The sequence below is a fragment of the Mesocricetus auratus genome, unplaced genomic scaffold, assembly GCF_017639785.1.
Source record: "Mesocricetus auratus isolate SY011 unplaced genomic scaffold, BCM_Maur_2.0 Super-Scaffold_100004, whole genome shotgun sequence".
NCBI lineage: Eukaryota > Metazoa > Chordata > Mammalia > Rodentia > Cricetidae > Mesocricetus > Mesocricetus auratus.
In genome coordinates, this window is record NW_024429189.1 from 24579441 (window position 1) to 24594485 (window position 15045).

Here is a 15045-nt window from a genome sequence, read left to right on the forward strand (position 1 = left end):
TATCTATCACCATGCACAAAACTTAAGTCCAAATGAATCAATATAAATCTTAATGCAGTTTTAATTTGTATTTTCATGATATCTAAGATATTAGACCTTTAAAAAAAGTACTGTTTGGATATTTGTATCTCTTATTTTGACAACTGACTACTGAGTTCATTTGCCAATGTGACTTTTGGTGTTTACTATCTACAGTTCTTTATACATCATGAATATTAACACTGTCTGATGTGTAATTTGTAAAGATATTCTCTCAATCTGTCAGCAGTCTCTTCATACTCGTGTTTTTATTTTGGTACAGAAATCATCTCCATTTAATGTAATACATTTGCCATGTTTCCGGATTGTTGCATGTGCTACTGGAGTCTTCTTCTTGTAAAGTCTTTGCCTATCTTAAAAGACCTTTTCTAGGAGTTTCAAATTAGTATACTTTACATCAATGCCTTTATCCAAACTAATATTCCAACTACTTTCTTCTCAGACCAAGGGAAAAAATCCCCAAATTAACTTAGAAGCACAAAAGGCAGGTCTCAGTTAAAAGGTCATTACTGGAGGCCTAAGATACCTAAACTAAATTATATTTTGGAGACATCTTAAGAAAAATATGTCAGTCACACAAAAAGTAGACTTGTGGAATAAAACAAAGCACCCAGAAACATGTTCACAGGTTTACCAATTACATCCATGGAAAGAGGGGTGGAGTTCCTATGGAACTGAAATTACAGCACTTGTGAGGTGCTTGATGTGAGTGAGGGGAATGCAAATTATGTTTGGTACAAGATAGTATATACTCTTAATGGCTTTGAGTCATCTCTCCATCCATACAGCTACCTAATATTTTTTAAAAGCTGCCAAAAACATACATAAGGGAAAAGACAGTTTCATTTTAAAGATAAATTACTTTTATTCTTTGAGATTTGTTGTTTTTGTATTTCAGGATTGGGTTTCTCTGTGTAGCTTTGGAGCCTCTCCTGGAACAAGCTCCTGTAGACCAGGCTGTTCTCGAACTCAATGATCTTCCAGCTTCTGCCTCCTGAGTGCTGGGATTAAAGATGTACAAAACCAACACCAACCTTATTCTTTGAGAATTATATGGAATGAATTTTGATTATTTTCACCACACCTTAAGACTTACCACATTCACCTGTCACCATCCCAAGTCCTCCTGACTTCATGTCTTCTTTTTGTTTTTTATATAACTAACTGAGTCCAATTTTTTGCTGCCACACACTTCAGGTTGTAGGGGGTATCAAATGGAGCATGTCCCACATTCTACAGGAAACTCCCTTAAAGAAAACAGACATTGCCTTCCCTAGAAGCCATCATAATTCAATAGCTCCCCAGGAAAAGGGAGTTATGTGCCTGTCTCCTCCCTCCATTTTAGAACATTACAAACTTGGTCTTGCAAAGGCAACTACAGATGAATTGATGGATGTAGCAGTCCTGTCATATCCAGAAGCTGTTTCTATTTGGTCCTTCTAAATCTCTGGCTTTAATATTATCTCATCCCAACTGTTCTCTGATATTCCCAGAACTTTAGTGGGTGGATGATACAGATATCCCATTGGGATTTGAATATTCCATGAGTATTTATTTGTGGCATTTTAATCACTCATGAGTTTCCACATTAACAGAAACACAACATGGAAAAAAACTTCTCTGATGAGGAAACGACAGTCTCCAAGAACTGTAGCTCAAAAACTGGATTACTTTCCATCTGGAGACAAATGAAAGAAGATTTATATGTCTCTCCTTCCACATGAAATCCATTTAAATAATACCTCTTCTTAAAGGTCCCTGCTCTTGACAGTTACAATGACAAATCACATTACCAGTTCTCAAGGAGATATTTAATCAAAGGATTTGAGATGTATTTAGTTAAAGCTTTAAACTTTCTTTGTGTGAATACAAAATATCCTCAAGTATTCAAAATTCTGGAAGTCCACCTTAATGGTAAAAGTAGGACAAATAAATATTCTGACAATTATTTTAAAAGTTTAATTTTTCTTTTATTATATAATGTTATAGATGGTTTTTACAAATAACCTTTTAATGCAGACTGTCCAAATTTCCTGGAGAAAACCATAGTTTTAGCTCTCACACATCAATTTCCTTTGTGTAAAAACTTATGAAAAACTGATACATTTTGCCTATGGGTGACAAGCATTGTAAGAAGTTCAGTTCAGTTTCAAATTCCAGGTTGTAATATTCTCATGGTTGTAGACCATGAGAATATCACATGTGACCACACTGCTGTCACCGCCTGGTACAGGCAAACTAGCCATCTACGCAGGGCTACTAAACTCATTGCTCTTGGAGGACGATATACAATTTCCACTTTACTATACCGGCATAATCCTTAACTACATTCTAAATATTTATCCTTATGCCCACAGATAAATGTAGTTCACATGCCTCAGCTAGAAGACACCTCTTTCTTTAACTTTCAAAGTTTTATTTAGCAAAAAATAAAATAGATCGATATTAAGCTATCCTAACTACAGATTTGGAAAAAGGCTTAAAATTGTCTTAGAGAGTTAAAAGTATATTGCTTCAAAATGCCTTAACAAATGTTTGGTTTTGTTTTTCCTGCTTTTATTTTGCTATTTGGGAAATGAGACAACATCTTTCATGTGCTCTTAAGTTTTAACATAGTATTGTGTCACCAGGGCATATTTACCAGTTGTCTTCTCTGTAAAGATGTAATCATTAGTGGAGATGGAAATAAAAAAGGGCTAGGTTATGATAAGGCCTCCTGATCATTTTGTCAACAAACGACAGAAATAAAAGTGGAAATAAAAACATTACAAGGTGAAGCAGAAAATGAAATGAATAAAATGCCCACACATGCCATTCTTTTCATCAATTTCTTGTTCTTGAGGCTGCATTTAATTACACTTTGCTTTTAATCCTTTATTATAGAGGATAGAGGGACAATATTAAAGTATCTTTAGGAAGGTATTCCCTAGTGGCTCAAACTTCATGCCTTGCAATGTTAATTTTTTTTTCTGTGAAACACTGCATAGGCTAGATACAAGACTGTGTAACACAGGGAATTCCCATCTGAAACACATGTGGACTCTCATAATTTTTGTCTTTTTTAAAATTTTATTATTTTAATTTTAAATAGCTTGCTTCACATGTCAATCCCAGTTCCCTCTCCCTCCCCTCCTCCTGCACCTCCCTACTATCCCCCCAGCCTCCAACCCTATTGCTACTTCCTTCCACATAGGGGATATCTAGAGTCTGTCATTTTACTCAGGGCAGGGTCCAGGCACTCCCCTAAGAGTCCAGGCTGAGATAGCATCCCTCTTTTTGTTATGGACACACGAAGTCCATTTGTATGCCAGGGATAAATACTGATCTACTGCCCAGGGCCCCATAGGTTGCCCATGCCTCCTCACTGACTCTCACACTCAGCAGGTATGGATCAGTTCCATGCTGGCCTCCCAGCTGTCAGTCTGGGGTCCAAGAGCTCTCCCCTGTTCAGATCAGCTGTCTCTGCTGGTTTTGCCAGCCCATTCTTTGCCAATTTGCTCATCGCTCCTCTCTCTCTGTCACTGGGTTCCATGAGTTCAGTTCAGTGTTTCACTGTGTTTGCCTCTGCTTCCATCAGTCACTGGATGAAGGCTCCAGGATGGTTGTAGACATCCAGTTCGTATTGTTGCCACAAATTTTGTAGAATGAAAAAACTCCAGGATTTTCTTTCAGTTCTTATGAGATCTGCTATTATTTTCTCTTAAGAATAAAATTAGCCGGGCAGTGGTGGCACAAGCCTTTAATCCCAGCACTCAGGAGGCAGAGGCAGGCAGATCTCTGTGAGTTCAAGGCCGGGCTGGTCTGACAGCCTCCAAAACAATACAGAGAAACCCTGTCTCGTAAAACCAAAAAAAAAAAAAAAAAAAAAAAAAAAAGAAAAGAAAAAAAAGAATGAAATTAGATACAGAATCATAATCTTTTCCATTCTTTACTTATCTTAGCTTTTTGTACACAAAGCTAAACAGAAACCCCATAGTTGGAGTAACACAGTACTGCAAGAGAGCAAACCCAAAGAATTTAGTTATTTTTATAGTGATGAATTTTAGTTGAGATAGAGACCCTTCTGAAATCACTGTCTCATACACATTGTGGGCTTTCATGTCTAGGTTATTTGTTCCCTTATGTTTTTAAACAAAGCTCAATACATACATTTATGAGCGTTTATGCAACATGGGTCTTTCAAGCTAAAACAACAGCCCTTTTCTTTATATTGAAAAATGAGATTCGGTAGCACCCGCATATCTTTCTAGATTGACGTCCAAGAGTGTCCATTGTTTGCACCTTGAACTCACTTTCCAGGTACCCAGATTGCCTGGCTCTCTCATTCCCACTATCTCTTTGGCCCACTGTTTCAGTTCACAGCCTTCTCCTTATGAGCTGAAGGAATTGCCAGCAGGGCCCTTTTTTGATTCAACTTGTGAAATACATGTTGCATCTTAACATGTTTAAAGCTCATAAAAGCTAAAAATATTTTCTGATAAAGGTGAAATTGAAAGAAACTGAAAATATAAATTTAGCAGTTCTTGTGTAAACACAAACTAGGTTTTAATAAGGGATATCTGTTTTTGGTTTTGATATTAATTATAGATTGTTTTCCTTTTTAATGCTGCATGATACATGGGAGCCACCAGTTTTTATCTTCACATGCTTGTCAGGGTATTGTTAAACAAAGAAAGCCTTCCTTATTATTTTGCTTCAACTCTACATTGTTATTGGACACTATATTTAGTAGTGGCTTCTGTTATTATTTTCCTGCTTGATCATATGTTCCTTGTTGTTGCCAATGATTAAAAAAAACTGCCTGCCAGTTTCTTGGAAACTAGTTCAATACAGATTTTACATCACATCCCACAAAGCAGTATGCTCATTTTTGTTAATAGAATTTCATAGTCTAACAGTGTAATGGAGTCCATTTTTCATTAGGAGGGCGCTTTTGTTTTTTCATGACTTCTCTGTTGTCTTGTGGAGCATGCTGCTTCTTTAGAGAGACATTATAGGATTCTGATGTCACGTCCTCAATGAGACTTTCCAGTTTTAGCATCTGTCCCTTTGGCACTTTTCCTGGTGTTGACAGTTGGGCAAGAAGACACCCCTGGGTTTTGTGAAGTGCTCAGGCTACAGATGGCAGGCATTTGCTTTTAAAGACTTTGTTTTAGCACTAACTCCCTTTTTAACCTCATATATATGTATATATATATATATGTATATTGCTGAGCATTTTATGTAATAAAAATTATGCCACACATACAAAATAAGTGTAAAATCACTTAATGTTGCTCATGATATATGGAATAAAAACTACAGACATTGATTTCACAGAATCTGCCACTGTGGAGTCAATATTTTATTTGCCTCACTGGAAATAAAGCACATTGCAAAAAAGCTCAGGATGAAGCACTTCAAGAGCTTGCCTTAAGGTTTTCTACAAGTACCAAGGACTTGAATATTTTATTTCCTGTAACATGAATTTCCAGATAATATCATAACTGGAATTAATTGCAACATCACACTTAATCTATGACTTTTGTTAGTATTGCATCAATACATTTTGCGAAATACAGTTTATTTTAATGACATTAGGAAACACTTTCATGTGCTACTGGTATTTGTCTTTGTCTCTCTATTTGTCTGTTTGTCTATCTATCTATCTAATCATAATAATCATCTTTTCCTCTACTTATATCTCTAACTCACTCCCTTCCCCATCTATCTGGGTGACTGAACTCAGGAACCCAGGACCTGTGTCCTGTTATATAAGCACTTTCCTCATAGCCCTTGGGTCTTTTTGGGGGGACACAGTTAAATGTTTTAGGACTCCATGCTTGTGGTACAGTAATCTTTCATATTTTGTTGTTCCATATTTCATATCATGAAAGTTGAATTTTATTTATGAAAAATAAGAATGATAGTAAGCACCAGAGCAATCATCAAAGCTTTTCAAGCTACATGGAAAGTTAAGTCTTTACGCCCTTTTATTTCTAGGCTTCTTACCCAATGTTCTGGAAAATCAACTGTGAAATATGTTCCCTTCATTATTAGATCATAAAAATAGATGACACTTTTGTTTATAAGTGCAGCAATTTCACATAACGTGTGTCTTAGTAATCAAATCTATCTGTTTTTTATGAAATGACAGTCATGGCTTGCAGTAAGAGATTTGCTTCCTGCTGTTGTTATTGAAAATCAGGGAGCTCCACAGTACTGTTGTATCTGTAGCACACTCAAAACTTGTAGTGCTTTTTTATCATGAGGACTCCTTCAGTGTATAATTTATCAGGAAATGAATGAAGTGAGCACTGACATAAAAGTATGTCTTTTGAGCTTTTAATGGCCCCTACTACCCCCCCATCAGTGGGAGTAGGACTGATAGGTTCTTTTGTTAATATCTGAAACTTAAAAGTATTTATAAAAGATGAAACTATGTAACTTTGGCTGGTATTTGTCATTACCAAGGATCTATTAGTCAGAATATTGTTCTGTTTTCTATCACCATTCCAAGAAAACAGGAGTAAAATAGCATGTCTCATTAATGTGTCTACAATATGAGTCTTCCATACAATGTTCATCTACTCTATTAGAATTAAACAACATATTAGTACATGTCCACACCAGATAAAATAAAGCTCTGTTTTCAACCAAAAAATTAACAGATAAGTGAACATAGAGGCAATTCCTAAAGAGAAATGTACTTGGTCTTAAAAGTACAAAAGTTTTGAATCCTGAACCAGGAGAAGTTTTCCCCCCCTCAAAAAATATGAAAAGATTTTTGGGAGATAGGTATTTAGTAGGATATGAAAATGAGGGATATTCAGGAATCTCATTTGATATTTCAGTATCTAAGGTATGAAAATAGCTTGACTTTGAAAGAAATTTAAATGGGCTTTAGTGAGTAGTATATTTATCATTAGTATATAATTTTCAACAAGTCTACAGTTATTAAACCTTTCCTTTTGGATAAAACATGCCCCTTAGGGATTGTTGGAGCTCCTTGTCTCTCCCTCCTACTGAAAATTATAGCAGTTCTGTCCACATTTGTGCCAAGAGGTTTTATTCCATTCAATTCCAGTGCTTGGATACAAATTTGTACCTGTTTTGTTCATGCCTCTTCTATTTTTTGAAGGCAATTCAGTTTCCAAATTTGAATCAAGTTTTAATCATTTGGATTATTTATCTTTTAATATCTCATTTTATTTGTTAGAAATATAGTGACATTTACTATTAAATGTATAAATGTAGTAAAGATATGTTGGCATTTTATTATATAGTAGTTCATACTGACTGTAAATTTTAGAGAAATTTTCCAGTACCTTTCAAGTGTTATATCCTCTAGGGAAAGCAGCTGAAAGTTTCATCTGCATAGAATTTCTTGAATGCCTTGTAGTCTTTCTACTGTGTCATAGACCCAAATCACCCAACAGTAATGTACTAATTAGGAAATTAGAGTGGATCATGGAAAAATTTGCTAGAAACCTATACTTTTCTCCAATCACTGACACTAGAACAGAAAATTAAGTAATAACTCACATCTTCAAGCAGCTATTGAATAGAACCCAAATATTTTAAGCTAAAATGTTAGTGAGAAGATGGAAAGATATGCCAAGGAAGATCTTCTTATTTTCAAATGAATTTGAACATTGGGTATTTGATAATTATACCAAATATATAGGACAATTAAATATTAGTTGTAAAATTTTTTCTCACTTGACAATGGAAAATGAAGTGGTTTGCAAAATGCTTTGCATATTTCACCATACCTGACTCTGTAATACAGAACTATTAGTGTTTTCCTTCTCTGGCATCCGCAGGAAACATTCCTTTTTAATTGTTAGGTTACCTGACTACTTTAAAGGAAAGTAACACTGTCACCTTGAGCGGGATGGGCAATGGTTGCACAGTGTGCATCAATAAACCAGTCAAGCCACTGATTTTGTGTAAACTCTTACTTAGGGATGTAGCCATCATACATTAAATAATCAGTTTAATTACAAGCAAGCGAAATATGAAATGCATGCTCTTGATACCAAGTGACTCCTATAATTAATTAAATCTTTCTTAGATACTACCTGTAGTTATACAAAGTCTTATGTGAAGGTCATGAAACAAAGTACATCTATTCAACATTTCATAAGTACTTTTCTGTGAATGATGAAGATAGTAGTTCGATTACTAACCACTAGGATGGAACATAAACTGCAAACCTCACATTTTCACAGGTGTGCACATATGAATGGAAAAGACAAACTTAAGCTGCATATGATGAATACAAAGGAACCTCAAGTACTCAATTCCCTGAGCATGTATCTTACTCTGGAGAGATAAAACTCAAGTCATTTCATCTTTTGTTTTTCCTTATTTAAAACACACTTTGAGGCTGGATTTATCTCATGCTCTATGACTTTGGCAATGTAAGATGAATTTCTTTATATTCGTTTCTCTTATCTGGTGGAAGGAAACTTATGTATCACTTAGAGGTGATCTATTAACCAGGAAGCCAACATTCAACCATCTTTCTTTTGTATGCTTCAACACCGAAAATTGTGCTCAAAATGATTTATCATCTATAAATGACTTATGGCTAAAAGCCTAGTGTATAAAAGAAAGAAGAGAACACTTAAAATGTTGGTTTTCTTTTCTCTTTATCATGATCCACCCATCAAACAGTATTAATGAGATATATGTAAGCATGATGTACAACATATATGTAAAACAGGTCCTCTTATAAAACATTATAATAATTTAATTATGCTGCTGTAATAATCATATGTCTTTAAAAGGTTTCTGAACGTATAAGTTTTGGTTATAAATTTTGATAATCTATAATAGCTTTGTGCTATGATTACTGCTAATATGATAAGAATAACTATACTAAACAAGATGTCAGATAATACCAGCTTATGTAAATGTATGAAATTTCAAAAAGGAATTAATTATACTTAATAAAATGGTCACTAGCTTCCTAAACTATACAGCATTCCTGTTCTATAAGTTACCTTTTGCTTTATGGGGACTGTAGACTTTTCCAAGGACAGTTTCTGAACTGCGGCACTTCAGCTTTGCTCTGTTCAGCCTGAAACAAGAACACAAATGTGCAGCCTTCAGGAATCACTAGGTAGTGCTGATGCACATGCAGTCCCCTAGCTGCTTGTTTCTCACATCAAACATTTCAAACAGCTGACCTCATTCAATACAGAGTCTTGATTTGTCTTTGTAGCACAGTTATCAATTAATGGCTTTTACCTGTGCTGTCTATATTGACATGTCATATTTACTAGATCATGAACTGGATGAAAAAGGCATATATTGTGTGCATAGAATGGCCACAAAAATCCTCACAACTGGGTATGCATTCTATTAAAAAACAATGCTTCCCAACTCTTTTGTTAATAGTAGAGATTTTTCTTTGAAATAAAATTCAAAAACTTATATTTGGGATAGAAAAATTCATTTTTTTGTTTTATGAGACAGGGTTTCTCTGTATTGTTTTGGAGGCTGTCATTCCAGCCCGGCCTTGAACTCACAGAGATCTGCCTGCCTCTGCCTCCCGAGTGCTGGGATTAAAGGCATGTGCCACCACCACCCAGAGAAAAATTCATTTTGAATATGACCATTACAATATCAAATGCTGCTCTAAACCAATTAAAAAAATAAAAGTTCTGTGAATTTAATTTTCTATTTTTCTGAAATTTTGCAGCGTATATTTAACTTACAAAAATCATATATTAATATACATTATACATTTTCTTCTGAAAAGAATTGCTCTTAAGATAAAAAATATCTGAGGGTCCATTCCCTACTGAATGAGGCTCTCCTATCCATTCTCATTACCTTAAGATTGAAAAAAATTTAATTTTTTTGTGTTAAGATATTTAGAGTTTCATTTTAGTTGCTAAATATATGGCATTGCAAAGTAAATTTTACCAAGTTTACTTATCAATATGATAAATGTGTACTTGTTAGATTCTGGGTGAATATATACCAGACACAGTGTGTGTGTGTGTGTGTGTGTGTGTGTGTTTTTCTCTCTGTGTCTCTGTTTCTGTCTCTGTCTCTCTCTGTCTGTGTGTGTCTCTCTCTCTCTTTCTCTGTGTGTGTGTGTATGTGAGTGTGTGTTTGTGTACATGAATACGCATGTGTGTGTGTCTATATCTGTGTCTGTGTAGGTCAGAAGACAAGCTTTGGGAATCAGTTTACTCCTTTCATTGTGTGTTAATGGACTTCATCTCAAGTTGTCAGACTTTTGCAACAAGCAATTTTGCTTTCCAAGCTATGCTCCTAACTCTCTAAGTTAAACTGTTTATTCAACAGCCTATGTCGTATCTGTCCACGAAATGATATGCGTTATATAGCTTATCCCTTATTAATCTGTGGCATTATTGGGTGTACTTTGATCATATTTATTAAAAATTCACCAAGAGATTAATCTGGTGTTATATTATATTTAATACAATTATACAATTAAATTAAAAAGGAAAAAACACAAGTGCTTTATATTTTCATTAGTTTATGGGAGATCCTTATTTAAAATGCATAGACAAGGCAGCTTAAGCATCAGAGAGTTACTGTCTCTCAGTTCTTAGGTTAGAAACTCAAATTCTAGCTTAAGATGAATGTGGATTTCTTCTGAGGACTTTCTTTTGGGCTTGGAGATGAGATGTTAGGTTTCTCTCTGTGTTACTCTGTCTACCTGGCCATCAGCTCTTCTCACAAATATATTAGTGCTGCTGACTTTGGTCCCTTCCCCATTGCTTCATTTCAACTTAATTGTCATTTTAAAGCCCCCCCACCCAAATATACTCACATTCTAAAGGTTAATATTTAGGATTTCAATATTTTATAAAGACTCTTTAAAACATAGAGTAGGTAACATATTTTAACCCAACTAAGACAACTTATTTTTCTATTTTAAAATTTCAAAATAAAATTCAAATAATTCCTTCTTACAAATTCTTACGCAATTGGTGGGTAAGCCAATATGTAATTACAAAATAAATGTGAATAAATCTCATAAAGGTTACAAAAAAACACAAAAAGTACGAACTGTTGAATAAGAAATTGTGAAAACAATGCTTTAGGGAATTTTTGTTGTTTGTTTTATGATTCACAGTTTCTCTGTGTAAACCTGGCTCTCCTGGAACTTGCTCTGCAGATCAGGTTTGCCTCAAACAGGAGACCAGATTGCTGAGACTAAAGAAATCACTGTTAATGTGACTAGCCAAAGAGCAAACCTGAATTACTAAGACATCAACAGAATTAAAGGATGTGTAATAGAAGGAAAATGTGACAACAGATGAAATTGCTTAATGTGTTTAATAGCAGCATATGAAACAGTTTAATGGAAACAACACTGGTACTGTTTGTGTACTAGTTATTGTTTTAAGACAGTAATCTTGTCAGAGCAGTGATATTAACCTCAGGTGAACACCTTAATTTTCTCAGATTAGACCTTAATTTTTGTCTTGTGACTTATGTAATGATGTTGTTATAATGGATACTAATGCTGCAATCAGGAGGGCAAAGTCTGGTCATGTGAATGGTTCACATTACTTTCAGTACAGGTTTTTGCCAGTTATTCCCTGCCAAGATCAACATGGAAATGCTTTTATGTAGGACTTCTTATGGACTGGATCCAGTCAGAGACAACATATGGCTTACTAAAATTGAGTTGATACCTACAATAGGAAACGTCATTTTCATTTCTTATGACTATTTACTATTCTTGCCATGCCCAGGTTTAATATTGGAAAATCATCTTAATCATTTAACTTGTCCTGCATGCATGTTGTTCTATAAGTGCAAATTTTTTGAGATACTGTTAAATAAGTAATGTTTTGTTATTTGCACTCCAGAGTCTTCTTTTGTGAATGTTTATTTTAGCCACATTGATGACTCAATCAGCAGATTAAATGTTATTCAAATTATGTTCCCTACTCAAACTTTGCATCTACTTTATTTTTATGACCCTCCTTTACTCCTTTACAAGTGTTAAATTTATTTATATTTTGTTGTTGAGAGTGTGTCACACATTTTAGCTCAGGCTGTCCTGGACTCACTGTTCAGCCCAGGGTAAATTCAAATTACATGCAGTTGTCCTGCTTAGTTTCTTGAATGCTGTGACTACAAGTATGAACCAGCAACACAGATTTACCCTTTCTTTGTTATTTTGAATAATTTTAGATTTAGAGAATTGCTACATAAGGTTCTTACTCAACAGTGCTGTTTCTCTTAATATTCATACTTTTCATAACCATGATATGGTGTTAAAAAACATGTTAATATCACTATTTCAGTAATCCTTTGCTATAAATTTGTATTTTGCAAAATATAAGACTAATCTTTTATTAACTTATCTTACAGCAAAAATTTTCATTCATACATATATTTTAAAAAATTGTTGCCATTTTTATCATGAATAATTGTTGGCTTATGCCAATATTTATGTACCCATTAAAATTCAATTATTTCTTTAATTCATTCTTATATTAAATTCGGTAGACTTTAGAAATTTTAAAATGCTTATCACAACTCATTAAACTTTGAATAAACTTTCTTTTACTAAAATTTAGACATATGGAGAAAATGTAAAATATGCTTTTATATATTGGTTTATTTGATATAGAAATATTTTACACAGGCTTGTGCATCTATTGCTCAAAAGAATTTTATCCTACAATTTATATTCAAGTATGTAATTAATATATTTGACAAATTTGTCATTACTAAATCAGAGATGTGGACTAAGTTAGTAAAAGTTTTATCTATCTAAAACAATTAACTAAAAATAGTGTTCTACCTAAAGTGTGATTAAGTTTACTAAGGAACATCTCAGTATTGACTTTCATCAAAGTAGATTTTAATGAAAATTTATCTGCTTCTTTTTTTTGTTATCATTGTTGTTTTTTGACAGTTTGAAATATAGTTGATGTTAGCCTATCCTGGCTTAGAACTGACTGTAGCCAGGTCTCAAATATCAGTCTATGTTTTGAAAGACCTTCAAAGAAATTACAGAGATTCTCGACTTTTTGTGTTCTCTATGGTCACTAACTTCTAAAACCCTTCCTTTCTCCAGTCCTTCTGAAGATGTACATTACTGCATTTTCTTTATTTCTTGAGAAGATACCTTATAATAATTATCATTTATTTCTGAATTTCATTGAATTTAAAATCCTGGTTTTAATTTTAAGCTTTTCATTGTAGCTATTTCAGATGTTTTGTTGTTACATTTCTAATTACTGGATTATTTTCATTAATCTCATGCTTTATGATTTGTAAACATTTTTTCTACTTAAGGAAAATGTATTGAGCCATCAATAATTTTGCACCATGTTACTAGATTGTTTAATTACATGACAGCATTTTATGTCCATAAAATATATGCAAGAAATGGACACTTTAGTATATATTATAATGAATCACATAATTGTTATCCCATATACAAATTATATTATTAAGATATAAATAGTGGGTAAGCCCTCCGTTAAATGTACCTGAGGATGTCTAACATTTAGAAAAAAAACATATTTAAGCCTTAAGACAAATCGACTCTGAAAACAAAACTAAAAACAAAGCAGATAATTTTGTTTAAAATGTCTTATAGAAAGTTTCCTAAAATAAATCCTTTTATTTATGTATTTATTTATTTATTGAGTTAGTTAACTAGTTAGTTAGTACGCTGGGGTTTATCATCATGGCAGGAGAAAACTTTCAATAATTAACCCCTCATACTTTTTATTACATATTCTTTCACCCATTATAATAAAATATCATGCCATAAATATGTTACTGATACACTTGTTTAGATTCCTTACTTTATTATTATTATACAATATAGTGAAATAAAATGTCTAAAAGAAATAATCTTTTCTGACACACTAACTCAAGCTAGTGCAAGTTAGTTAACTTGGTTAGTACAGGGATAATAAACTATTTGGTTTCCCTCCATACTGTACTATTGCCAACTTTTTGCATGTCTCTTTTTATGTGTTCCAAAATAACAGTGCAGTACTATCATTATTATTACTATTATCTATATATTCTGATCATTAAGCAACTATACTCAACCAACCTATCTGCAACATCTTTTGGTCATTAAAAAGATTAGTACATGTATTTAGAAACAAGGTGTCTTTTTTAATTGACTTTTTTCGGTAAGAGTAATTCTTTATATATATATATATATATAATTTAAATTAGAAACAAGTTTGCTTCAATTCCAAGTCCCTCTCTGTTTCCCTCCCCTCCTCCCGTGCCCTCCCATCAACCCCCCCAATATCCTCTCATTTCCCCAGGGAGGGTGAGGTCCTCCATGGGGGTGTCCATAGTCTGTCATTTCATCCAGGGCAGGGCCTAGACCCTCCCCCAAGAGTTCAGGGTGATAGTGCATCTCTCATTGTTGGATGGGAGTCCAAAGTCCATTTGTATACCTGGGATAAATTCTGATCTACTACCCAAGGCTCAACAGATTACCTAGGCCTCCTCACTGACACCCACATTCAGGGGGTCTTAATTAGTCCCATGCTGGATTCCCAGGCAGCAGTCTGGGATTCAAGAGTTAATCCTTGTCAGGTCAGCTGTTTCTACTTCCTAATATCACAGATGTATCTATGTGCACCATATCTCAAATTCTGCAAGCTAATTGTGATTGAGTCCATGCTGTGTCCTTTATTGATTTTTTTGCATTGCATGTGCCATTAATAAGAGCAACTGTTGAAAGTTAGCTTTGGAAAGATGTGGTTGCATAAAACAACAAACTGTGGTGGGGTGTTGACACTGAAATAACAAACATTAAAAGCTATCAAGGTATTTGGCAAATGTTACTATGTCTACATTCTCCCAGACATCACTGGACAGCTGTATACAGCCTAAAGATCAATGTAATCATAGAGTTCAGAATTAAGATCCACTGAGTTTATATTACAGCAATTTTTGCACTTGCAAATCAGCAGGCACAAATTAAAAGACAGGGAACCATATATGTATACATAAGCATCCATTGTATGTGAGACCATG

The 15045-nt window shown here is 34.0% G+C and overlaps 1 protein-coding gene across 3 annotated transcripts in view; it reads left to right on the plus strand.

The window, feature by feature from the left end:
* The window catches only part of Kcnj3 (potassium inwardly rectifying channel subfamily J member 3), a 147995-nt gene that overhangs the window by 43955 nt on the left and 88995 nt on the right, over positions 1–15045 (plus strand). Inside the window, exon 3 of one of the 3 annotated variants that reach the window (XM_040745361.1) lies at positions 8253–9488. The exons of the other annotated variants lie outside the window; for them this stretch is intronic. Within the exon in view, the coding sequence (XP_040601295.1) occupies positions 8253–8266 (14 nt within the window). The 3' untranslated portion in view covers positions 8267–9488. Of the gene's footprint in view, positions 1–8252; positions 9489–15045 lie in introns of those variants that run through there. 3 annotated transcript variants of the gene reach the window in all.